General features: G+C 44.4%; 2 protein-coding genes across 2 annotated transcripts in view; both read right to left on the bottom strand.

The window, feature by feature from the left end:
• Positions 1-929: 929 nt before the first annotated feature.
• LOC311316834 (uncharacterized protein) lies at positions 930-6,176 on the bottom strand (the record flags this gene model as incomplete). The annotated part of the gene is made up of 7 exons (XM_084447769.1): positions 6,037-6,176; positions 5,457-5,659; positions 5,259-5,351; positions 5,011-5,106; positions 2,757-2,867; positions 2,522-2,645; positions 930-2,389 (listed from the first exon to the last, which is right to left on the bottom strand). Exons 1-7 carry the CDS (start codon positions 6,077-6,079, stop codon positions 930-932), a joined length of 2,130 nt encoding a protein of 709 aa, XP_084303895.1. The 5' UTR covers positions 6,080-6,176.
• Positions 6,177-13,045: 6,869 nt separating this feature from the next.
• Positions 13,046-24,105, bottom strand: part of nav3 (neuron navigator 3) — a gene marked incomplete at both ends in the record, with an annotated part of 153,249 nt that continues 142,189 nt past the window's right edge. Inside the window, 15 exon segments of the mRNA XM_084447775.1 lie at positions 13,046-13,165; positions 14,788-14,991; positions 15,159-15,277; positions 15,758-15,954; positions 16,769-16,840; positions 17,309-17,463; positions 17,801-18,036; positions 19,274-19,442; positions 19,546-19,641; positions 19,807-19,904; positions 20,793-20,979; positions 21,655-21,808; positions 22,744-22,830; positions 23,047-23,216; positions 23,654-23,698. Of these exon segments, the coding sequence (XP_084303901.1) occupies positions 13,046-13,165; positions 14,788-14,991; positions 15,159-15,277; positions 15,758-15,954; positions 16,769-16,840; positions 17,309-17,463; positions 17,801-18,036; positions 19,274-19,442; positions 19,546-19,641; positions 19,807-19,904; positions 20,793-20,979; positions 21,655-21,808; positions 22,744-22,830; positions 23,047-23,216; positions 23,654-23,698 (2,109 nt within the window).

Here is a 24,105-nt window from a genome sequence, read left to right as displayed (position 1 = left end):
ATTATTATTTATATTATAATTCTCTTTGGAAAAAAGCATCAGCCAAATGTAATGTAAATGTAGCTGAGTATTCACGTGTGGGTTTGGGTTTATTTTTATCATGGCTTTTGTCAATTTGCCCAAGTTTAGATTTCACTTTCACATTCTAACATTGGCTACATGACATCCATAAATTCTTAAAAACCACTGATTGGATTTCAAAATCTATCTTGCACCATGATAAACTAGTGACTAATAGTCTACCAGAATCAATCAAAACTTGATTGACTCAAACCTGACCCCTCCCTCTCTAGCCATTATCTCTTCGTGCCACTCCCCCCAGGCAGGAGGCTGCAGTCCATCAGGACCATGATCCCTCGCCACAGAGGCAGCTTCTTCTCCACGGCCACCAGCCTCATCAACGAGCCTACCAACCTACTGAACGAAGTAGAATACTCAAATTACTGGGGCCAGCCCTACAGTGTTGTGTTAAGAACATACAAGCTTATCAGAGGTAACTAACTGTATGAATTTGCAGAGGAGGCAGCGTGTGAGAATTGCAAGAACGAGGGACAGAGGGGCTGAGCGAATCAGCACGCTGTGCAGCTCTATAATGAAATATGATTTTAGCCATTTTAAATACAAAAACAAGTGCCAGGCAGAGACAAATTTCCACTGCGTTGGAACTCGGATTATATGTATGTTCCACACGCAAAACAAGCCTGGCACGTCTGCACCATCAGTAAACGTTTGCACAGTACTAAAAGTTTGGTTCGGTACGAATACATGTACCCTTACATCCCAAATTATGTCTATTAAAATACTTTATCATACCGTAATACAGTTCTACAGATTGTTCAATAGTCTGTTTCTGGTTTAGCAGCCTTATTAAGACACTGTTTTCATCAGACCATAAGCTTGGTGTATTTCCATCTTACAACTGGCTATTATTACACAGTGATATTCTTCCCTATGTGGGTGCGCGTGTGCCTCTTGAGTCTCGTTGATGTGGAAAAGCATTTCTTACAGAACAGACAAGAGTACGGCCGCTCTCCTGTGTGTGTCCGCAGGTGCATGGTGAGGTCTGATGAACACCTGAACCGCCTCTCGCAGAAGGAGCACGGATACGGCCTCTCCCCGGTGTGTATTCTCCTGTGGAGAAGTAACTCTCCAGAGGTAAGGAAGGTCTTCCCACACTGAGAGCACTGGTGAGGTCTCTCTCCTGTGTGCATCAGATTATGCCTTATCAGTGAAGTGGACTTAGCGAACCTCTTGCTGCAGTGCACGCACGAGAACGGTCTCTCTCCTGTGTGAGTGTTTAAGTGTTCACTCTGGGCTCGCTTGGTTTTGAACCTCTTGGCACACTGAGGGCAGGCGTACGGTCTGTGGTCACTGTGACTGCGTTGGTGTCGCACCAGCTCTCCGTGTGTGAGGAAAGTCTTCTGACAAACGGTGCACAGGTATGGTCTCTCTCCTGTGTGAATCCTCTCATGTCTGGTCAAGCCCGCCAACTGAGTGAAGCTCTTCTCGCAGTAGGAGCACTGGAAGGGGCGCTGTCCATTGTGGATCAACACATGTCTGTTCAGTATCTGTAGCTGTGTGAAGCTCTTACCGCACTGAGTGCATGGGTAAGGTCGCTCCTTGGTGTGGATCTGCTGGTGCTTGTTCAGAAGCCACACGTGCGTGAAGGTCTTGCCACACTCACAGGGGAAGGGTCTCTCCCCAGTGTGTTTCATCTGGTGTCTCCTCAGATCCGACGGCCGGCCGTAGATCTTCTCACACTGGGAGCACTTGTACTGCCGCTTAACCACGTGTGTTTGCCTGTGCTTCAGTCTCTCCAGAATGGTGGCAAAGCTTTCCCCGCATTTCTGGCACTTGTACTGGCTGCCACCACTCCCTTTGTCCTCCGTCGTCACCTCTTCCTCTGTTGTCTCTAGCGGGGGGTCGCACGTCTCACTACACACTGTTCTCTCAAAGTGGAGCTTCAGTAACCCCATCTGAGTGAAGCCCTTGCCACACTGAGGACATAAAAATGGGCGCTCTCCTGTGTGGATGCGTTGGTGTCTCCTGAGATCCCAGGAGTTCTTGAAACCCTTGTTACATTCCTCGCAGGTGTATGGTCGCTCCCCTGTGTGAATACGCTGGTGCCTGGTCACATCTGAAGCACGTGTGAAAGTCTTGCCGCACTCGTAGCATGTGTGGGCATCAGGCCTTGTGTGGATGGGGAAAGGCTTGGGGAATTCAGGCAGCTGGATCCTCTTCTTGGAAGACTTGTCTTCAGCTTTCTGGAGCTTGCTGTACTCCTCTGGGTGACTGCATTCAATGTGCTGAAGGAGGAAGGACTCCTGCATGTGAAAGAACGGGCACTGAGAGCAGGCGAAGACCTGGGTGGACATCTCAACAGTGTGACCTAAATTTTTTTTTTTAAGAAAGAGAATGAGAAAGCACATTAATCACAAATGGTTTGAGGAGTTCAGTACTGTTGTCTCAAATATTGAATGTCCCTGAAGAGGTAGTAGTATTTTTTTTTTTTCTACTTTACCCTGAGTTCCCAAGTCCTCCAGACATTTATGGTGTTGCAGTAGTGACTTCAGGTCCTCTGATTTTGAGAGGGCCTGCAAGCACTCATCCAGCACAGAGGGGGCAGAGCTGAGCCAGGACACAGTCTACGAGGGAATAGAGAAATACCATAAAGTGAGTGACATGTTTTCAAGAAACTATTAACTCATAAATGTCATGTTTCCACTCAAAAGCATCATAGTGTTATTTTATGGTACCTGTCCAAGATCTGGGACTGGCAACAGCTTCTCTAGTCTGGACAAGAACTCCCACACGAGTAGTTGCATGTCTTTGTCATAGCCGACCCCGTACTCTGTTGGAAAAACCTCCTGCAAGTGAGAGAAATGGGGACATAACTTAAATGAGAGAGGGGGAATACTTTATAAAAAGCATGTCATAGTTGAGGCTATCAATTTAATGTGTTAATTGGATCAATTAATGATGCAAAAATCTATGTGTTAAAAAATTAATGCAATATTTTATTTTTATTTATCAATTTTGCCCAGCGGAGACTATAGCCTACAAAGAGCATGCAGCACAGAATGAGTAGGCCAAGTCTACCTCAGACAAATTGTCTAATTCGATCGCAAAATGAATTGCAATGGACTGCAGGTCAATTGCTATCGTAGAATACAAGGGCTTAATGGAAGTCCTGCAAATTATGTCCTCCAATGCAGCTACAACCCGCCATCAAGAGGCACAATAGTTTCGAAAATCCACCTATAATCATTGGCGCAAGCTGAATATGTTGCTCAGATTGAAAGATATTGCAAATAATAATTTAATAAAACATTATTGACTTCTAAAGCCACCTTTTGTATTGTCTATTCAATGCTTTATTGAAATATCTTCATTTGGGGTCTTTTCTCGGCAAAAAATAAAATAAAAAATATATATGCAATTAATTGTGATTAATTACAGATCATGTAATTAATTAGATAATATTTTTGAATAATCATAATAGTGATCATAATAGCGATTACATCCAGTGCATACTGGGAGTAGTAAAGGGAAAATGCATGTTTAGCCCTGTTTTAAGATTACTTATGATCATATACAATGGTTCAGATCAAAACGTTGACAAAACTAGCACTTTTGATAAAGTCTGATAATTGCTCTACCACCGTTTTGGTCATACAATGGATGTGGGTGGGCAGCTTGAAAAATCTTTCAAAAACATGTTAAACTCTCGATTTCAAAGACAAGAAGCTCACTGTTGAACATGGTTGATTTTCAGAGAAATGCCTTTTAATATGATCCTGTTAGCTATTTCCTAATTATGATGATTGACCTCTGAGTATGGCTGTCGGCTTGAGTTTTCGGTAAGAAACGGTGTCCCTCTTCCATAGACTTATGAGATAAAGACATTCCATGGCTGGTACACTCTGTGCCAAACACCACTGTTGTGGTTAGAGATAAAGGCCTGGGCGCCGAGGCGGCGTAGGTTAACTTGACCAAACAAGGTCACAGAAGAGACCAGAAAGACAGTCCTATCGAAGAAGAGACGAGGGAGGGGGGACACTCAAGCCACATAAGAACGTTGCAACGAGACCAATACTTTGATTTGGGTCCAGACAGCATACAGACAGGTCATCTGTGCATTAGACCATGCCATTGTCTTTTGTATGTTAAACCTTCTGTAATAAACCGCTTTTGCTTGAGGCTCAAATCCCGTGTTGGAGAGATTCATTTGGAATACACCTGAGAAAGGAGACACTGGACTGTGTGGTATTTTGTGAGATTGGGGGCCGTCTTTTGTCATCAAAACACAACGCAGAGCTTAATAAGGACAATGATAAAAGACAACGAAAGTCAACATCACTGAGGGGGTAATTGGTGTCCGTTGGTGTTCTGACATCAAATTCGCTGCAAAGTATGAATCCTGTAGGGTTTTATTGATCATTTTATGAAATCCATTGACTTGTATTGATGCGACCGTTGTAGATGTGTAGATCAATCCGCAGAGGGGATTCAGGAAGCGGAACTACTTACGGTAGCTATTGTTATTGTTTATGTTATGCTAGGCTACCTAGTTTGCGGACGTTTACACACGTAAGTGCTGCCACTAAATAGTTCTATGCTAAATATTTAAAAAAGCCTTTCCAGATGAACTAGAATCTTACTTTATGGTGAATTATATGTCAGAATGCCAACTAATGCCAACTAACACCTCGGTGAGTTTATTGTCTTTGAAATTGAGAGTTTAACATGTTTTTTGAATGTTTTTTCACGGTGCCCACCCACATCCAAAACCGTGGTAGAGCAATTATCAGACTTTCTCAAAAGTGCTAGTTTTGTCAACGTTTTGATCTGAACCATTGTATATGATCATAAGTAACCTTAAAACAGGGCTAAACATGCATTTTCCCTTTACTACTCCTTTAAAGCATGACTTTATGATCCTGTTGGTGACAGCCCTGGTCATCAAAACACCATGAGCATGAGACATGACACATAACACAGTAGCCTGACCTGGTAAAAGTGCTCTCTCTCAGCTGGGTCTTTCAGCAGGGTCTGGATCAGCTCCAAGAAGATGGCCTCCTCTGCATCCACCTCAGCATCTCCACTCTGGAGGAAAGAGACTCAGTGATACTGTATGTTTAAAGTGACCCACAAACACACACCTCTGTCTCAACATAGCCATCAATCTGTCTCATCCTATCCTATCCTACATCCATCGAAAAGGCATGAAAAGCAGCTGTCCTTGCGGTGTCATTTACCCCTGTATGTCCAGGGGGACGTATTCTGTCCAGGTGGGGTTGGATTACATGGAGGTCAGCTGTTTGTTCAACAGCACACAAGTCTAGGATCATCTGAAAAAAGTAACAAGTTTTAGTAAGAACAATATTTTGTAAATGGACAAATCTTCTCTCCTCCCCATAATGGCACATAATGTTTAATGGTTAGCATTAACTTACCCTTGTCCGCAGCCTGAGAAGCAGCTTGGCTCTTTGTTTGGTCTCCAGCAGATCTGGGACCGTCGCAGTGACTAAAGTCACAAACTCATCAAGCTTCTCATAGTCCAGGACATCTCTTCTCTGTGCAACTTGCCACATGGCTGCAGAGACTAGCCGCAAAGGCGGTATGAGCAGGCGCAAAGAGGATAAAGGCAGAAAGATATCTGCAGTGCAAGAAAAAAGGGACATTGTTACAATGTTACAATATAAGGCAACCAGAAAAGGTGCAGGATGCTTTTACCTTGCTAACTCTGGCATGCGATGAAAGACAGTCTTAGCAACACTTTAGATACATAGCCCAACTTCCCTCATTTACCAGAAAACTTTACCAATCTAGCAGAGTATATGAATATTCTTATACGTATTGTTGTTTAGGTTTTTTGGATAAGCTATCTAGCTAGTTAGGCATTTGATGACTGCTGGACAAGTGAGGGAGCTAAAACTATGCTATCTAGCAAATGAAGAGCTAAAGCTATGCTAGCTAAATTGCTACATGGATTTGCTGACCAACATTCTACAGCTGTTTCTCAATGCTACGAACCTGCATTTTTATCTTGCTTTGACGTGACACATGTTTCCATCATTTTGACGAGAAACTGGTATGAAGTTGTTGCCAGCTGAGGCGAGTTAGGCTATTTAGAAGTCTACGCATACGGCTAAACCTTCAGCAACATAACGTTGTCGAGCTTGCTGTACTTTCTTCTTCCGTGGTATATTCAGTAGGACTCCTCTTTGTTGATACTGCCACCTACTGTAGACCCCGAAACTAGCTGTACTGCACATCTTCCTACAGTATGTACCAGATTTAATTTATACATCTTAATCAATTAATTCCGTTTATTAAATGTATAAATTACTTTATAGTCTATATTATAATGCATATTGCTGATAAACCAGCCATGCCTATCTTTGACCCAGTAACAGATGACACAGTGGTACTTGATCAACGCATTTTAATCATTCATACTGTCTGGCCTTCTTCTACAATCTGTACATCAATTTAATCTGAATTACAGATCCTACAGGTAGAGTCGTCGTGGCCAACAAGGAGCTTAATCTTATTTTCATCCGACCCAGGCTTTAATTGAATCTCTCTTCACTCCACTGTACATCTTTCATTAGACATTGCAGATGTGCCCACAGTAATTAGCAGTCACAGTTACAAACTAGATACAAATAGGTGAAATATTATAAATGATTTGGATGGAAATTATTCAGAAACGATTTGAAGGTTTCAATCATTTACAAAAGTAGGCTACTTCATCAAACTTTTTTCTTTGATTTTTCTTTGCACACTATATCTTATCCAATCACGTTACAAAAACAAGGAGCACAAAACGCAGAAAAGCCAAATAATTGATACAACTTGCATCTGAAATCACATGGAATGCGTGTTTTTAATACTCCTGGTATCCATTCTGCTGCATTTCAGGCACACGGACAGCATCCTTACTTCATAGCTTGAAGTTCCAGGTGACACTCCTGCATAGGGGACACATTTAGGCCTACATTCATCAACTCTTGACTACCATATAAATTCATGAGTTCTGTCCCGTTGATACCTCGACATAAAAATGTTTACAAGCAGCGAGCAATCTACATTGTAGTTGTAACGTTACAAGAATAACTAGCCTCCCCACTTTAGGTACGTACTTCCTTAGCCACCCTTACTGGTTAAGTAACTAGCAGCAGGCATGACATTTGGGGACTCGCTTACCATTTAGGGGACTATAAAGTACATGAAGAGGAAAAATACGATATCAAATATCACAAACAGCCAAAAATCGAACCAATACGCGTGGTTTGGTAAGGATACCAAAGCCCCCTTTGACTCGAGCTTCTCTTCTGTCCTCATAATGTTCAGGTAGTGTTTGGTGTGATCCTAGCCTCATTTCCGTTGGTTCAGTCAGTAACTTTACTAGCCAACGAAAACCGGCACTTAGACTTCAAAATAAAAGCCTTGTCTCTGAATTGTTTATAGATGACTGTATTAATCTGTTAAACAAAATTCACACACATATATATTACGTTAATGACAACACAACATATTTAGCTAGCTTTGGCATTTTCAGTTACTTTGACTCATAGTTTTTCATTAATGAGGTCTAATAGATATGGAGTTCTTTCAGAATCAGAATCTGTTTATTAGGGCCCGAGCACTGGCGGTGCGAGGCCCTATTGTATTTCGAAGGATTATTATTATTCTTTTCCCCAAACAAATGCCTTTTTGACGGCCTAAACATCGATGAAAACGGATGACACTTTGCAGATACGTCAGTCCCGGTGAAAAATTTGATAATTCATGGGTGACGGAAATGGGCGTGGCAAAACGGCTCAAGAGCGCCCCCTGGAAAATCTAAAATGGCGAGCCCCACCTTTCAGTTTGATGTAGGCGAACGAAATTCGGTGGGCATATGTATTTCATCGAGCCACACTTAAATGTCTCTTGGAGCTATACCCAACATGCAACAGGAAGTCCGCCATTTTGCTTTTAATGTGCCATTTTGTCCTTGTTTTGACCATTTCCATGCCTCGTACTTCGACGAACTCCTCCTACAGATTTCATCCGATCAACTTCATATCGGGTCAGCTTCATCTTAAGACCTTTGTGATCAAAAGTTATCAAAAAAATTGAGTTTTCACCAAACACCCTTGCCGTGGCGCCCCGCCAAAGTTTGACATTTCGCCATAAAACACGAAGTCCTCATAACTCCTCCATGCATTATCCAATTTGTCCGATATATCTCACGCTTCATGACAGTTCTGTCCTGAACACATCTATGTGTCAGTATTGCGTCATACTTATAGCGCCACCTATTGGTGAAAAAGGAAGTCCTCATAACTCCTCCATACATTATCCAATTTGTCCGATATATCTCACGCTTCATGACGGTTCTGTCCTGAACACATCTATGTGTCAGTATTGCGTCATACTTATAGCGCCACCTATTGGTGAAACAGGAAGTCCTCATAACTCCTCCATACATTATCCAATTTGTCCGATATATCTCACGCTTCATGACGGTTCTGTCCTGAACACATCTATGTGTCAGTATTGCGTCATACTTATAGCGCCACCTATTGGTGAAACAGGAAGTCCTCATAACTCCTCCATACATTATCCAATTTGTCCGATATTTCTCACGCTTCATGACGGTTCTGTCCTGAACACATCTATGTGTCAGTATTGCGTCATACTTATAGCGCCACCTATTGGTGAAACAGGAAGTCCTCATATCTCCTACATACATTATCTTATTTGTCCGATATTTCTCACGCTTCATGACGGTTCTGTCTTGAACACATCTATGTGTCAGTATTGCGTCATACTTATAGTGCCACCTATTGGTGAAACAGGAAGTCCTCATAACTCCTACATACATTATCCAATTTGTCCGATATATCTCACGCTTCATGACGGTTCTGTCCTGAACACATCTGTGTCAGTATTGCGTCATTTTTATAGCGCCACCTATTGGTGAAACAGGAAGTCCTCATATCTCCTCCATACATAATCCAATTTGTCCCATATATCTCACGCTTCATGACGGTTCTGTCCTGAACACATCTATGTGTCAGTATTGCATCATACTTATAGCGCCACCTATTGGTGAAACAGGAAGTCCTCCCAACTCCTACATACATTATCCAATTTGTCCGATATATCTCACGCTTCATGACGGTTCTGTCCTGAACACATCTATGTGTCAGTATTGCGTCATACTTATAGCGCCACCTATTGGTGAAACAGGAAGTCCTCATAACTCCTACATACATTATCCAATTTGTCCGATATATCTCACGCTTCATGACGGTTCTGTCCTGAACACATCTATGTGTCAGTATTGCGTCATACGTATAGCGCCACCTATTGGTGAAGCAGGATGTCCTCATAACTCCTCCATACATTATCCAATTTGTCCGGTATATCTCACGCTTCATGACGGTTCTGTCCTGAACACATCTATGTGTCAGTATTGCGTCACGCTTAGAGCGCCACCTACTGGTGACAGGAAGTTTCTCTCAGTACTGGACACCGAAATAGCACAGCCTTTAACGGCGCCGCACCCCGACACGCGTGGGGTGCGAGGGCCCGCTCAATGCTGCTCGCAGCCCTAGTTGGCATTGCATTGTAGTTTTTCAACATACTACTGTAGGAATTTGCTTTCGGACGTGGTGCATAACATTGAGACAACATTGGACAGGGTGCAGGGACGAGGCAGTACAGTGCAAAGACAGGACAGTGCAAAGGGTGAGTACAAAATGCTAGTGCAAAAAAACAAAAAGGGGATAAGCTAAGAGAAAAGAACAATATACCAAAGTAGTGCAGTCAGTAGAGTGTATGTAGAGTGTAATGTGTAAGTGAGTTCATGTAAGTGTGTGTGTGGCGTGTTGAAGAGGCCGATGGCCGTGGGGAAGAACCTGCCTCTGTGTCGTGCATGTGGTCCCTGAGGGAAGTGGCACAAAGAGATTATGGCAGGGGTGGGAGGGGTCGGACGCAATCTTGTTGGCCTGTTTCTGGGTCCTGGAGTTGTGCAGGACCAGGAGGGAGGGGCAGGTTGGACCAGGAGGGAGGGCAGGTTGCAGCCGAGCACATTCTCAACAGATCGGATGACACGCTGCAGTCTGGCCCTGTCCTTGGCTGTAGCGGTGGAGTACCAGATGGTGATGGAGGAAGTGAGGATGGACTCAATGATGGAGGTGTAGAAGAGTACCATAATTTCCTTTGGTAAATCAAATTTCTTCAGCTGCCTCAGGAAGTACATCCTCTGCTGTGCCTTCTTTGCGAGGGAGCTGGTGTTTATTGTTTGGTGTTCCCATTTGCGGTTAGTTTGATTGAGGGACACGGCATTGACACACAGCTACTATGTGATCAGTGATAACTGATGAAAAATGCTTGAACACAAAATAACAGGACACATACAATGTATGCTCATGTGACACCAAATACCATTTATTAGGGCTTTACAAAGACTACAAAATCCTCCAGATCATGATTTAAATCGCGGTCTCTGTCTATTTACACAATATGTTACATACAAATGTACAAAATATAAAACATTTAAGGACAAATGTTTCACCAAACAAGAAATTCTTCTCTCAAAGTAGTAAATGCTATGTTTCAACTGAGATCTAATTGCAAGTAGGTGGAAAATGTCACTTTGTTACCACAATGACATACTATTTTGGGGAGTGAAAACTTTTGGTTAAATAGGCAACTGATAAACGAGGGGAGCAGGAAGATGGACAGATGCATGTGATGAAATGAATGTACCTCGGTTTCTAGTGAGGAAAAGCCGTCTGTGGCAAAGTGTCTGTGTCAGGTTCTGAAATCATAACCCCCAGGTACTGAATGGAATCAGCCACCACATTGTGATCAGAAGGTTACAATGAACCCAAACGAAAATGAGTCTGAGACTTAGGATAAGTCTGTCATAGCTGTGAGTTAACAATAAAAGTCCATGTTGGAGAGACAACTTTAGGCCAAACAGCACATGTAGGTACTGTAGGATTGTCCTGAGGTTGTATGCACAACAGTAGTCGTTGGTTGAGTTGAGCAGTAGCACCTGTTAGTTGTTGTAATTGTAAATAGCATGACAGCAGGCAAACAGTACCTCAAATAGCAAAATATCAATATTGTATTACATGTTGGGGGTAGGAAATACTAAATAGGAATACATGTTGCAGTGTAGAGCATTGAGAAAGGGAATATTATTGATGAATACATAAAATAATAGAATGCACCAAAGAGGGAATACTGTGGTGATGACATATTTCTAAGTGTGATACATGAAATGAATTTGCTCTGAATTATCAGTGATTTATTGGACATTAATATACGGAGTAAAAAAAAGTATCATACTGTACATTGTATGCCTCCTGCATAGGCAAAACAACCAATCATCACAAGACATACACCTGTATCTGACAGCGTGTTGTTTTTGCATTTCTCTTTTTTCTCGGTTTTGCAAAGTACAATAATTCTCAGCGAGTTTAAGCATAATGTAACATTGACAGGGCAGAATGCATCTTTGATTCACTGTGCAAGACTTTTATATATGTACACCCTCCCCACCACTCAAACTGTGCAAAACCAACCCACTCATTAACAAAGGAAGGACAATCAAAATCCAAAATGGCTTCCGTCCCAACACACAACTTACATACTGTAGAAGTAGAAGTCTCTTCTTAAAGTACCCCCTTAGAAAGCTTAAAACATGCTCCTCAGGCTATAAAACCAAAAGGGTTGGGTTGTGCTCATCATGTCAGTTCAAGTGAACCCAGCTCAACTGGGTGAAAGCAACAACAACTAAAAAACACCCATCCCCTTTTGAACTTTTTTCTTTTACAATTGGTGATTTCTACTTTTGAATACAGCATAACACCCATATGCTTGTAAAATGCCTCTGCCATAAATAAAAAAGGGGATGGTTTGGGGAAACAGGCTACAACAGGAATTGCAAACAGTTGTATTTCAGACACAAGGTAGTCTAGACAACTCTTCTGTTTCACACCAAGACTAAGCACCCACTGAGAAGATATGGGACAACTCTGTTGGAATTGCTGAGTAGCAGGAACTGGATGCCCTGTCACTGACATCATATCCTCTTAGGATGGCCAAATGGAGTGAAGGCTAAAGTAGTAACACAGCCACCATCTCACAGAACTTTGCACAGTTAAGGCAGTGTGAGAGCACCAGTATCAGGTTTGTTCCCTTCTTGTTGTGGCTCTTGGATGTGATTAGCTATAACTCACATTAGCAGCCTTCTGTTGGTAGAGGTGCTTTAAGGACAGGAGTGAATGATGGGCCAGCCAGTCTGAAAAGCCAAAAATGGTCTAAAACAAAGGTAACAGCCTCCATTGGCAATGTGTTTCTTGGATGTGAATAGACAGATGTCAAGTGTGTACATTTTGGCAGTAAATCAAACAGTAACATTGGCACTTGTCCATAGTTTCACAGTAGCGGTTTGGCTGGACGACACACACAATGCGCTTTTTGTGCTTGTTGGCGAGCGGGGCAGTGAGGGTCTTGGCAATGCTTGTAAACCCAAGAGAGGTTTAGGCACGGGACCAGCACCGCATGGCTCAAACTGAGGTCAGGGTTGGGCGGGAGGGGTGCGTGCCTGTTTTTAAATGTGTGTTGTTGTTTTTTGTGTACATGTAGCACCTCAGTAAACAAAAACCAGAATTTGCCCCCCTGTAAACATCTGCAGATAATACAACTGTTATCAAACAAAAAAATACAAAATGAAAATTCCAGTTTTATCGTGTAGAACTACAGACATTATTTTGCTCATCACTGGGACTGTGTAGCCGCCATTTTGTGGGCGCTATGTCCAGTTGAGAAATGGAGGAACTGTGTTTCAACACCAAACACAAATGAAACCTGCTCCATTTTGATCAACTCCAGAGGTCTAACTGCCCCTTGTTATTAGACATCTCCTGCCTGCCTACACACACATCACTGTGTTCTGTTGGGGTTGTCAGAGACTAGTTTCAGCCTATAAAGCACTACTCCTCAATCCGAGGTCTTTTCCCAGAACTCCCCTCTAGAGTGCAGACTCCAGTGAAGAGTCCAGGTGGTCGTCATGGTGACTGGTGCTGTCACTGTCGCAGCTCTGGGCACTGGAATAGTTAGCTGCCTCCTGGAGCCTCATCAGCATGTTCATCTGGAAATGGACACACACAGACCTAATAAATGATCCATTCAATAAGAACACACAAAAAGGTTTTTGAAAACGGCACACAATTCCAAGTCCACCATCGTAACTTTAGCCCAGTATTTCTTTACCAAGGCACCCGTCTTACCTATATAGAGCCCTAAACTATGTCTACACTCTCCTTGGATGATCACTCATGTTAAGACCAGCTCTGGTGTTTTAAGTCTGACCGTTACTGTAGATAAATTCCCCTCATTTGCGGGGTAGCTAACAGTGTGAATGGAGTAGATGTGAGTGTCTGGCCCTGTATAACCAGTTGCTGGAACAGCGGTCTTAACTGTCCTTGTAATCATCCTGATGGTCCTATAAGGGCCTGACAGGCACTAGCTAGCCAGCTCTGCACACTGATTATAGAGCCATGTGTGCGGATTAACTACACCTGAGAGGGTTAGACAGGGAAAGAGAGAGACAGGGAAAGAGTGAGAGAGTGAGAGATAACCATTCTCCGCTGAGATTATCTCAGTCGAGGAGTAATTAAAGTGTAGTCATCCAAATAACGAGCAGCTGAGATTTTATTGGGCTGTGTGTGTGTGTGTGTATGCGCGTATATTGCACAATATTCCATCTCCATTCTCTTTGAAGAGACGCAGGGTTTTTTCTCTGTCATGTTTGTCTTTGGTATCCTTGGGAACTAGCAACCCCTTTCACATAATGGCAGCTTTTCTATTGTATTACACTGTGTAACTTCAACGGGCGCCTGTGCAATGGAGCACACGAAGCAGCAGCATCTCCACAATAAAACTCGGGGGAGCAAACGTGTGCTTTTGCATCCCCGCTTTTTGATCAATGCTATTTTGACATGTTTAAGCTAGTTTGAAAGAATAGTTAAATCTGGCGATCATGGGCGTGTGGTGACTGCAGACAGGAGAGAAAGACCCAAGAGTTACAGGTAGGCTAGTCCCACAAAGAGAGCTTTCTCCACACTTAGTTTCACCCTGTTCCTGGTAGGCTAATGGAAATACCGGTCAGTGTAGAATAACTAACATGGATAACGTAGGATCAACATAACACATGAAGACAAACGCTTGGATCATATTCTCTCCCCATCCTCTCCCTTTCTTTACAGAGTAGCAAAAACTTCAAAAAAAATGTGTAGGCTATTCAAACCAGTTCAGTGTATTCATAGATAGATTTTATTGATCCCCAAGGGGAAATTCCTGTGAACTAAGCTCAACAATTTGCGGTGGGTGCATTTCTGTTGCCAGGTTTGCAGCTGACTAATCTTGCACCCACTCTTTCAACTATCACTAGGCGCCAATGACTTCAAACATACTATAATGCTGGTTCCTGAATATATTGTCATAGCATTGGTACTCCATAGAGCAGTGGCAATAGCTGAAATCTATTTATCATTGGTATGTTGTTCAATACCTTGAATATGTACATTGACTACACCTTGACCATGAAAGATCTTCATCCTTTGTTGTGGTACTGTAGGTCTGGTAAATCATTCACATTCTAACCATCAGCTTTGTAATAGTAGCTGCAATTGTACTACAAGGTGTATAGTCTGCTGACTTTGATTTGAGTTTGATTAGTAATAGGACTGCATTTCAGATTTTGGTCCTCACCAGTGGGTCTCCCTCTGTGTCGCTTTGAGACACCTGCTTGGAGGAGGCTCCCTCCTTCGACGAGCTGTAGCCGTCATAGCCCACGTCTTCTGGTCGTAGCTGCAGCAGTGATTGGCCGTCCTGCTGCAGAGAGGCGGAGCACCATGGGTAAGTGTCGTTCACCCACTTGGAGGGGTCCTCCCACGCCGCCCTCTTGCCGTACAGCTGTGGGCCAATGAGGAATGAGTTAGGGAGAGGGGAGAACAATGGTTTGCGGATTCATAAAAGGATAAAATTCATCATTAACCGATGTGTTAGGGATAGTGCTAACGCTAACACTCTCTAGAGTTGTATTTCATGCTCAGTGCCCTTTGACCTCAGCATGCACCCACCTGAAGCCCCTCCCTCACGGCCTCCAGCAAGTAGGGGACTAGGGAGTAGTTCCACAGATCAGTGAACCACACCCGCGAGCCGTCTGCATCCATGGGACAGGACAGGAAGAGTCTGGGGCCTGAACAGACAATAGATACCAAACTGAATACAAGCTTAAAGAAACAAAGCCCTAAATAGAGTATATTTATTTGACGTGTTGAGTGTTTTAATGTATATGAATGTATTTTGGGACCATGTTAATTAATCATATCAACATAAGTGGATTATCAACTTCAAATCCTCCAGTTAATATTGTTTTGTCTTGGTGTGTAGGCCATATCCATTAATTGCCTGCACCTGTGTTGTCCCTGAATCTGCAGCTTGTTAGTGGGATCTCAGAAGGGCGGTGAGAACAGACATGTTGAAGCATAGCCTGTATATTTTTCCCATACATAAAAAAAAAAGTATATTGCTTTTGCTACAATCAGTCTAGTTGAGTCTTTTACCTCTCAAACGTGTGTGTGCGCACGTGATAGGGTTTGTGTTTGGAAATGTTAAAGTGGATTAATTTTTTTCACGTGTGTGTGTGTGTGTGTGTTTGTGATCAGCACCCACTAACCGATGGTGATGTCGGAGGAGCTGTGGGCCTCCAGGAAGGTATTGAGGTGTTGCCAGGTCTTGGGGATCCAGTCGATGATTTTGATGAGGTCGTTGCTACGCATGTTCCTGTCAATCTCTGTTTCAATCAGTTTCCTCTTCAGGAAACGGCCCAAGAAGCCCTTCACTGGCTCAGTGTGGTTGGCACACAGCACCCACCTGGTGGCCGGAGAGAAGAATGACAACAAACGTTGCATCAGTCTGACACTTAAGCAGCAGCATGTTTTATTCTATCTCTGGGAGTAGTCATGACGGCCTGGCACACCGATCTAACATGCAAACTATGTGACTTCTCTGATAATTAGCATAATAAAGACAGTTCCTGTTGAGGGACACAGTCTGAGTCGGTCATAAGGTGGTGTCATAATCAAAGATGCCAGTATCAAAGGTGGTCACATTCGGCCTCCCTGGCATTTCATGCTGTGGTAATGAGACAACAGGTTATTTCCTGCACATGTCCTTTTCTGCAGGGGGCTTTTCTCTGACATCAAGGTCAGAGAGTGAATTCATTTAATTTCTTTGCATGCCTAATTAAAATTATTTAGCCTACCTCAATTTCCCTGACTACCTTCAGCATGTCATTATCTAATCATACATGTCAAATAAAAATGACATCTCTTACAGTGTAAGTGTGTTAGAAGATCAAATTAGCTCATCTAATTCAATTACTGCTCCTTAGTGGAGAAATTATTACCTCTGATGTTTCCATTTGTAACATCGAGGGAGCGAGTGAGTGATTTAACTCAAAAGTGTGTTGACAGATGAGGTGTTGCAAAGACATCAATGTACAGTACACACATACGCAGCAACATTTGTATGTAGCAGATGTAGACAAAAAAAACTAAATTTAGTTATGTGGTATTTTTGTGATGATATTCTTATCGGCGATAGTTTTACTACAGACACTGTCAAAGTAGATTGAACACATAGCCATAACATAAAAGGCATAGTAAGAAAAATTGGTTCCACGCACCTGAAATTGTGATGCAGTTCCAAGTTGGGGGAGGAGGACACCCCCTGGTTCATGGTTCCGATGACGTACGGGCTGGAGAAGACAACCAGACACAACGACAGGCAGGTTGATTATCGAGAGGGCAAAGCAATTACACTGGTCCAGCACCCTCTCCCAGCAGATCAGTGACTTACAGAGAAAATATAGACCCAAATATGTAGAAGGGTATTGAACTGCATTATCCCGCTATGAGCCAAGACAGACACCAGGATTGTTGCTTTAGAGTCCATTTCAAAAGACCAAACTGCAATATTCAGCTATGCCATATACATTGCTACATCAGAGTAAAGTATCCAAGCCTGACCATGATCAGCACAACTGAACAACTGAACCACCAGTTTTCATTACAGTACCATCATCATCATCATCATCAACATCACATCATCATCACAAAGCTGACCCCTCTGCCTCTTTGTACCTCTTCAACACACTAAAAACAGTACTGTACTTAAGGACACTGTGAGCTGTACCTGAAACAGCTGGCGTCACTCGCCCACTCACCATTTGTGGTACTTGCAGTTGAGGAAGCCGTTGAAGATGTCGCTGAGCGAGCCGATGTGGTGGAGGTTGTCCAGGATGACCACGGTCGGCAGCTCTGTCTCGCTCTGCTCAGAGTTACACTGCTCCGCCAGGCTGGACAGGTACTGGCGCAGGTCCTACACACACACACACACACACGCACGCGCACGCGCACACGCACACGCACACACACACACACACACACACACACACACACACACACACACACACACACACACACACACACACACACCAACCGCATGCACACAATGGTGCTTAGTCATGGTGACATCAACTGAGAGTGTTTTCACATTACCATGGGCGTAAATAATGCTATGATATTTCCTCATTGTTTTGTTTTTTTATACATAGAGCCATGCTAGTGAATATTCACTCTTTCCACCCCACAAATGAACTCAATATGGATATAAGCAGGATCTGTTCCTCCAGATCCTCCAAGTGAGCGCATGCTACCTTGCTGGACTTCTGGTCCACGTTGAAGCTGGCCACGTTGCGCTCCGTGACCTCCCAGCCGGCCTTGGTGACGATATACTCGGCCAGCTTGCTAGCCAGGAAGGACTTCCCGGTGCCGCTGGGGCCTGAGAGGATGATGCGCCTGTGCTCCATGAGCAGGTTCAGGTACCTCTGGATGATGGGCTTGGGGATGAGGGTGTCGAACACCAGGCTGTCTATGCTGTTCTCCTTCACACCTGGGCAAGGAGAAGAGAGAGAGAGGGGGATGTGACAAATGAGGATGTGTATGGAGCATGTTGAAGTATTCTGTAGAGTAATGTTGTTGTGTAAGAGTGGAGTATGCTAACGTATTCTGTAGAGTAGTGTTGTGTACACTAGAGCATTCTGAAGAGTAGTGTTGAGTATTGTATGCTCGAGTATTCTTATAGACTAATGTTAAGAGTGCTGATGTATTCTCTGGAGTAGTGTTGAGTATGGTGATATATTCTGTAATGTTCAGTATGCTAGAGTATTCTGTTGAGTAAATGGTAAAAGGACTGCACTTATATACTTTATCCAAAGGACTTTACAATGGCCCTCTCAGACACCCACAGTGGCGTATTTAGGCAAGGGTAACATGGGCAGCCGCGGCATCTTGGGGGGGGGGGTGGCAAGAGGAGCAGAAAAAAAATCTCCACGAATCTCCGCGAAGTAAACCGCTCCCCCACCCTTGTCAACAAATCACACTTCAATCAGAATTGCCCCCCTCCACCCCCCGCTCAACAACTTGCCGACAGTTCATCATTCACAATCGGAAAGCCCGTCCATTTCAAGTTTAGCCTGCAAAATGAAACTGAAAGTGTTCCATCTCACCGCATCGGCTCGGGGCCGGGGGGGGGGGGGGCACACGCACACACACACACACATACACACAAACCACACATGTTCAATGATATGCCTGCTTTCTATTAAAGGCCTGAAGTGACAATGATGCTTTCACCCTGACATCTATGGCAACAACTGGCTTATTTCCATCCAATTGGGTTATAATGACTGCGGAAGCCAACAGTATGATGGACCGTGAATGAGACCTGTGATATTATTCTGAACTATGAAAACACATTAACATTGGCATAGGAAAAACGGCTGTCACCACATTTAATGGCACCCTTGGCCCAGAAGAACATTTCCTTCCTAATGCGGCCTACTGTGACTATGCCATAATAACAATGGCCCAAGCAGCTGTAGTGGAAGTTTCATTAAGACCATCAAGATGAAAAGTTTGTGAGGAAGGAAAGGGCCCTAAAATAACAGCCATGTACACCCACACCATGCACATGGTGTACATCAACCACAAATACAATACGGATTCAAAATGCCCACTTTCTCAATCCTTCAACGTAGCAACCAGCAATGCTACATCATCTTGCACAATCGCGTATCTGTGTCTGTCTGGCGTGCTACGGTGTCTGGCGTGGGTCATTCCCGCCATACCTTTGAGGTTCACAGTGATGACGTTGTTGTCCCCCACCAGGTAGCCACAGGGCAGCAGCTCAGGCACTTCAGAGGCGTGGGCGCGCACCACCTCACCCATCCTGTAGCACACGATGCTGTCCGAGTTCAACCCCAGACTGGTCATCGGGTCCACTCGGAACACGTACTCCTGAAGAGAGAGGAGGGAGTTAAACAGGGTTAAATTTAAGGAAATTATGAATTTGTACCCATTTGGCATACAGTACAGTATGTGAATAATAACGTGTTTTTACCTTGAACAGGCGGCGGATGACACCATCCAGTACATCCCACTTGGTCTTCCCACTCACACCAATAGAGCCAATGAGATACTCTTGGCTTTGCATGCCCTGAAGAAACAAACAAAGAAAAACGAATAATGACATCCTGTAACTGTTCAAAAAAAAGATCAACAACTTCAATTACAACCAATGACTCTGTGGCGATACTGTATATGGACAGGAAGTGGTACTGTACAATTCCCTTTTTTAAACAACAATATCCCGTTTCATTACCTTAGTCTTATTGGAGCCACTGTTGATGGTGACCACAATTCTAACACACCGTCCCTCTCTGCGTAGATTGCCTTCATAACCATCATCCAGGAGGATATCTGCCAACATAAACACACAACCTTCTGTGAAGAGGCGGGGGGAAAACCAATGAAAAATAACTGTAATAATAAAAAGCCTGTGAAACGATAGAGACATGTAACCCTTCTTCAATCTAAAATGGCTTCTATAAGCACTGGCTCCCATTGCCTGTTCACAAAGCACTGTCTTCGGGTAGGAAAGTTAGACTATGTGGAATTTGTGATATTAATCCCAAGCCTGTTATTTCCCTGTCTCTCTCAGATTCTCTCCTCTTTATTTGCATTGAGTGGTTGCCTCCATGTTGGAACGAGGAGGGGCACTTTGTATTGAACCGGGCTCTGCCTAGAGGTGATAACAGCCCTCTGCCACTCGTCCTCCTCTGCCTGCTGCTGCTCCTGACTCATCCAACCCCTCGAAGACACCAAGCCCAGGGATTAAAAAACAGCCTCTGTGTTGTGAGGCTTCATTACAGAAAACCAGCCACTGGATTTTATTTTTCACTGACCATGTTGATAAAATGTTAACATGAAAACTGTTTTATTTTGAGGGAACGAATGACTCGAATCTTTGTGAGAAAGAATGACTCTTGAAGTGTTGAAAGGCATTTTAAAATAATTTAAAGCTAGAGCGTGAAAATCATTGCTTAAAGGGAATCATTGTTTAGAGTGCTTGCTTAGAGGGAATCGTTGCTTCTGATCCCTCTAACTGCTTTCCAGCCTCTTCTCTCATACACTCAATACCCAAGAGTTTCCTAATTCCCAATGAGCTATCCTGAGTTATGTAGGGCTGGCAAGAGTTCATGACTGTCTTCAACGTCTCTGCTACCATTCATAGCCCCTGAACACCGAGTATCCTACTCCTACTCAGGACAGGTCCTCGGTTACTGAGAGTTCAGGACTGAGTCTCACCTGACATGATGGTGTCTGTGATGTTGAGGTTGTTGAGCGACAGCCCCAGAGACTGGCGAGACGAGGAGGAGGACGTGCTGGATGTCTCTGAGGGGGGGCGGGCCGCCTTGGCGGGGGTGGCAGCCGGCGTTGTGCTGCCCGTGGACTTGAGGCGGTCGTTCTCCGCTTTCAGCAGCTCGATCTCGTTCTGCCGTGACGAGAAAAGAGCAAATATCAGTGGAATGCAGTGACACAAAAGTCAGTGGGATCAAGTTGCTTTTTATCAATTCACACTTAGTGGAAAAGCTTGCTCAATGCCCAAGCAAACATTTCTTACCGACACTTTAAGAGAGTGATCAAAAACCACAACCCTGTGATGAAATAAACTCATTCCCACAGCATGTTAGGCTGATCAGGATTATACGGTCATTTCCTTGCACTCAGACCGGACATGGTTATGATTGTGGATCAGTATTACTGGCATCGTGAGCCATAAGCATGCCTTTAATCTTAAAGGATCTCTTTGTGCTGGTGTGTTCATAAACCTAAACCCAGATTAAGTGCCTGGTGTAGATTATCAGATGAACTGAAGGGAGGGCGCTGAGCTCTCCAGTTGTGGCTGTTCTCTCATGGGAAGTTAGTCTCTGTGTCCCAGTCTGGGAAAACATACCTACAACTGTCTCTCTACCAGTCGTTCCTAGATGGATGGTGGCTCAGAAGCTAAAACGTATATTCTTGATCAGTCTGCCCCTGTGCCAGCACTGCCTTTACTGCAATGTGTGACCAGTGGTGGGAGCAGCAGACTGGCACTAGGCCTCACCCAGACCCTGACTAGTCCCTGTGATAAGGTTATAGCCAGCTGGTGGGTGAACTAGTGCCTCACCTGCATGCGGTTCATGGCCTCTCTTATCTGGTCCAGGTGGTGGGCGGAGCTGAGGGCCTCCAGGCGGATGTCGGTGAGCTTCAGCTCCTTCTCCCTCAGCTCATTCTTCAGCTGCAGGATGATCTCCGCTTCCGCCTCCGTGCACTCACACAGCCTGCAAACGGGGTCACACAGGGGTTCACGGCAGGGAAGGAAATACACACACACACACACACGCACACCAACACACCCAGAGGAGGAATCCAGTACAGACACAGGCCGACCCAATGATAACAAGGAGAGAAAGAAAGAAGTCTGTGCCTCCACAGTCCAAAGCAAGCCGGATTCCATTAGAGTCATTTTGGAAAATTCACGGACACACACACACACACACACACACACACAGGTAAAACACAAACAGACGGATGCGATAGGATGTAGATCGAGAGGTGTACTGACACGAGCAAATCCTCCATATTGTGGCATACCGAGCAAAGGCTATGGTCCAGAAGATCGGGAACAATGCCGCTAGTTGTACACAAGTAAATCACACACTTCTACCAAACCCAGGCAGGACACAGTTCTGTTAAACATCTCAAAATAGAATGATTTCAAATCCACATTAAACCCAATCTACCAGAAGGATACTGCTAGGAAATCTGGTGAGGTGTCTTCTGAAGATATGGGAAGGCAAATTAACTGGCCAGCTGGCTCACTCACGCACGCACGCACGCACGCACGCACGCACGCACGCACAGTAGGTGTGAATTTAACTAGCATGCTAGTTACTGTCTGGAATTATGCATCACCAGTATAGGAAATGTGAAAGATGGCTGCCCCCTCCGCCTTCTCAACACAGCCAATTCCCAACCGTCTCCGTCGCCAAGCTCACTGCTTTTGTGTGAGAAAAATTGCCATTTTGTAAATTTGTGCACTTTAACTTCCACTCTGGGGCTTATTTATGTCTTGGCTTAATCTGGGGCCTATTTGTGAGAGGAGGTAAAAAAGCAGGCTTTTTGATGGTATTAGGAGATGCAGATGAATGAAGTCGACACTGACCCCCCCACCCCCCCTCCACCCGGGAGCATGCCACCACACACTGCCTGTTACCGAGATCTGTGCTTGTAGACCACATGACCGTTTTGCCTTTTCTTTGGCATCCAAATGGGGGAGGACTTGCTATCGCAAAAACACTTGCTACAGATAGATGGACGACATGAAATAAGGGAACAAGGTCAAAAGAAAGGAGAAATAAAAGAGAAGTTGAGATGAAAAAGTCAGAAATAAAATCATCGAATGTGATGAATGCGATAGGCTAAAGATTGGTGTGTTAACCAGTACTGTGTGTACTGTATCTGTCTATATGTGGGGGTGTGTGTGGTATCACACACGCGTTTGCCAAGTGACACTCACTCTGTGGTGGAGGGCGAGGAGTGCAGGGTGGGAGTGCTGCCTTGCCGGTTGGCGTGCTGGAGCTTGGGTGAGGAGGGCAGAGAAGAGTCTGTCATCTCCTCTAACTCGTCGTGCGACGACTGCGACTTGGTCTTCTTCTTGCTGAAGGCCTGCTTGAAGGAGCTCCGCAGCTGCAAGAGAGACACCGAAAAACATCAATATCGCCCACGACGGCTTTACTCTGACTTTCTGCGGCATCACTTGCTGTCACACCAGAAGAGGTCAGTGATGTTCCTATAATCAACAGTTATCTGGTCAAAAAGAGAGAGAACAAGGCAATCGCAGAGAAAAGGCGTCCGGTCAGATTGGATGCTTGGATGAATGAGAATGCGGGGGGGGTGAAACTGGACTTTTAAGGGTCCTGTAATTCAGAACAAACAGGAAGTCAACAATGGGACTGAGGGACAAGGGAGGCAGAGGGGGGTAGCTGTTTCCATGCCGACGGGGGACTGAGGAGGAGAAGGGGGGAGGAAGGCTGTAGTTGGGGGGGGGGGTGCGAAGAAGGGGTAGCCACGGTAACCACAGCACACGTACGGCAGGCGCTTTGGGGGCGAGGGGGACAACTGACCTGTGCTGGGATGGAGTCAGCCACCTGGAGACAGAACACACCCGACTGTTACCACATATATAGCACACACCCAACAGTCATGGCCACAATTGTCGTCTGTAAAACTCCATTAACTGCCAATTGGTCTCTGCATTTGCAGGCATTAACATCTCAAAGGTCTTCAGATGTGACTGTAGTATTCCCTCACACCCTCATGTCAAAGGACATTTAGAGCCAATTAGTGCCTGCAGTGGTAGACATTTAGTTTCCTGTACAAGCTGAAGAGTTGCTCCCTGGCCGTCTGGGAAACGTAGAGCAACACTCCCTCAACGTGTCAGACCACAGTGGCACCCAGGCAGGATTTATGCAAATAATTCATTGACAACCGCATAAATTAGAACCTGGAGAGCTTTGCTCTCTCACTCTGGAGTGCATGGGTGGGTGAGTGCATGGGTGGGTGGGGTGTGCTGAAG

The sequence above is a fragment of the Borostomias antarcticus genome (assembly GCF_949987555.1).
Source record: "Borostomias antarcticus genome assembly, chromosome: 13".
Taxonomy (NCBI): domain Eukaryota; kingdom Metazoa; phylum Chordata; class Actinopteri; order Stomiiformes; family Stomiidae; genus Borostomias; species Borostomias antarcticus.
Note: the sequence above shows the minus strand (reverse complement) of the source record. Positions and strands in the feature narration are given on the sequence as shown.